This window comes from Bidens hawaiensis, unplaced genomic scaffold, assembly GCF_021521415.1.
Source record: "Bidens hawaiensis isolate Kalapana, Puna unplaced genomic scaffold, B.hawaiensis_p1.1 tig00022316_1, whole genome shotgun sequence".
NCBI lineage: Eukaryota > Viridiplantae > Streptophyta > Magnoliopsida > Asterales > Asteraceae > Bidens > Bidens hawaiensis.
Window position 1 is genome coordinate 187,595 of NW_027493470.1, and position 3,000 is coordinate 190,594.

The 3,000-nt window shown below is 36.0% G+C and overlaps 1 protein-coding gene across 1 annotated transcript; it reads left to right on the forward strand.

Moving 5' to 3' along the window:
* The first annotated feature begins 456 nt into the window (after positions 1-456).
* On the forward strand, positions 457-2,493 carry LOC143565313 (uncharacterized). Its single transcript, XM_077052313.1, has 3 exons — positions 457-900; positions 1,718-1,890; positions 2,222-2,493. The coding sequence occupies exons 1-3, from the start codon at positions 457-459 to the stop codon at positions 2,328-2,330; spliced, it is 726 nt and encodes a 241-aa protein (XP_076908428.1). The 3' UTR covers positions 2,331-2,493.
* Positions 2,494-3,000: the final 507 nt, after the last annotated feature.

Consider the following 3,000-nt stretch of genomic DNA (forward strand, 5'->3'; position numbering starts at 1 on the left):
TTCTAAACAACCTAAAAGTATAAAAAAACATTGTATTTTTTGAGTGAACCAGGCCTGTAAATTAAAATTTGATGAGTGATTCAAAAGGCTCATTTGGTATTATATATCTATAAATTATTAAATATACTAGAACTTCAAGAATGCCGTACGGCTTAAGTAAAGTCTTTCATACACCATCTTCAACGGTGGCACTATCCACGTCACCTCACTTTCACGTCTTGTACGTGATCCTCATTCTTTTAACAATCTACGTTAACTCCCGTTAAGTGAACACTAACATGCTCTCACGTGCACGATGCACCCCTTTACACGTCTCCTCTAACTAACGCCGTTAACTAACACCAAATTGTTGGTTATTTTATGTATTTAGTTATTTACAAATATTCAACCTCATAAACCTCACACTGCATGATCATAACATTCTTAACAAATCTCTAACAGAATTTGAAACAGAACATGGAATCTCTGCTGTTCCGGACGGGTTCAGGATCAATCTGTTCGTCGCCTAGATTCCCCGTACCCATTCTTTCGCCTTTGTCCCATTTGGAAGTGAAGAATATTCAAAAACTCAGCCGCCCTGTGTCCGAGCCAAAGATATTTTCTAGATTAACGTCGATTAATGCCGGATCAAAGATCTTGCATGAAATGTTACGTGAAGTGGATGAGGATCAATGCTTTGAACCAATAAGTGGAGTCTTGTTCGAGGAGGGGTTTTATGGAGTATGTGGTGGTGGAAGTGGACGAGATCGTGATGGTTTTGGTTCTGGTTCAGGACGGTTTGGTGGAAGTAGAGATCATAATGATGATCGAAATAAGATTGGCGCGCGGTATTTGAAACTGTTGGAATCGAATCCTAACGATGCTCTTGTTATGAGAAACTACGGCAAGTTTTTACATGAGGTTTGTACGTTTTGATCGGTTTTTGGACTATAATATTCTGTTAGGGACATGATATAGCTATACCACCCCATTTAAGGAGGGTCCATAAAAGACTAAGACGGCTGTTTTGACCAAAAAAGTCAAATTTTGAAAATTATTGGTCAAAATCAGTGTTGCAAAAATCCCGACTAGTCATCGATTAATCGCTAGACCTCACTTCACCGATTAATTTTAGGCTAGTCGGCCAATTAATTGGTCAATGGTTAAATCCGGCGGTTTCTAGCTAGACTCCGACCAAAATCATTGGTTCCCAGCGTGATTCCAACCAAAATCAGCGGTTTGGGGCTAGATTTCGGCAAAAACCAGTGGTTTCAAGCGAGATTCCAGCCAAAATATGTTTGTGTATGTATAAAATTGAAAATTACATATAAAAATGTGTGCGTGTATATATAAAACTGAAAATTATACATTAAAGTCTGATCTGATTAATCCCGATTAATCGCTAGTCCCCACCCGACCGCTCGATTAGCGACTAGCGATTTTTACAACACTGATCAAAACAACCATTTACACAATATTTAGATGGTTATTAAGGCTAGGGGTGGGTCAAACTTTGAAAATTATTGGTTTGAACGGTTGTGTGACCAATATATGGACGATGGTCAAACTTTTGAATTTTTTTTTGTCAAAATGGCCATCTGACCTTTATTTGGACGGCCATATGAAACGGTGTGGGATTAGATGTTAGATGGCGTGTGTATAGATGAACTTGTTAGTTAATTTGAAGAATATGTTATTGTTATATTAGCTGTAAGTATAAGTGTTTTCCTAATTTTAGGTTGAAGGAGACACTGTTAAAGCAGAGGAGTATTACGGAAGAGCGATACTAGCGAGTCCTGGAGACGGAGAGCTTCTTTCGTTGTATGGAAAATTAATTTGGGACGTGTATAGAGATGGAGAGAGGGCGCAATATTATTTCGATCAGGCAATTAGCGTCTGTTCTGATGATTGGTATGATTTTTATCTTGTTTATCGATTAACCATTCTTATTTAATCAATCTAAAATTTATAGGCCTATACAAATCATATAGACGCCTAGTTTTGCGTGTTGTATGAGATTCTTGTGTCATTATACTCTGTAGGATGTAGCCCAGTTATCATATAAAAATAACAAAAAAAATAGGATATGTTTTATAAGAATTTATTATTTTATTACCATATAGGCCTGTACGAGTCGTATAGTTGTTAGACGGTGTCTAGATATAACATCATGGTGTATGAATATCACATGCCAATTGAATTCATTAATGCAACCGACTAATTTGCGGTCTGAAAAATGTAGTATGGTGATGGGATCATACGCGCAGTTTCTGTGGGAAGCAGAAGAAGATGAAGACATTGAAGAAGATTCTGGATCTATGGTGTCGGTTCGTGCAATGCAAACGATATGATGATTGCAGCTTCCCGGATTTTCTGTGAAGAATGTATTGAGGATAAGTTGGTAATGATGTTAATTACATAGATTAACAAGTAATAAAATGAAATGATCATCTAATCTAATAACTTAACATGAAACTATTTTCTACTTTCAATTTGCTTGTACAGAACATGAGGGTTGTGACTTATGGCACAATCTGTTTTGTTTTATAAGATCAGAACTCTCACTTCCTTAATGTTTCGGGTTATTACTTATTTTAACTTTTTTACATAATATTTAGTCTATTCATTTGTTATATACATATAGATATTGTTATCAAAACCCGTATAGTTAGATTTTGATACCGTAACAATTCTAAATCGTTAAGAGGAACCCTTAACCCAGAGACTCGGGATCACCTTCAGACGCTCAAGTCAGTCATGATGATTGATGGTTATTGATCTAAACATAATGAGATATAGATTAGTAGAAGAGATGTACTTGGTAGAAAAATAAAGAAGCCCAAACAAAATGGGTTAACTTTTAGGCAGAATTAAAAATTTTGTTCTTTAATTATATGCGATTTATGGATCAGGTCATTTAAAAAGTTTATTTGCGGGCGCTGTCCTTTATATGACAATATACATTCGCTTTTTGTCATTTACGCTAATTGTCATCCAAAAACTCAGTTAAATCCAAACATG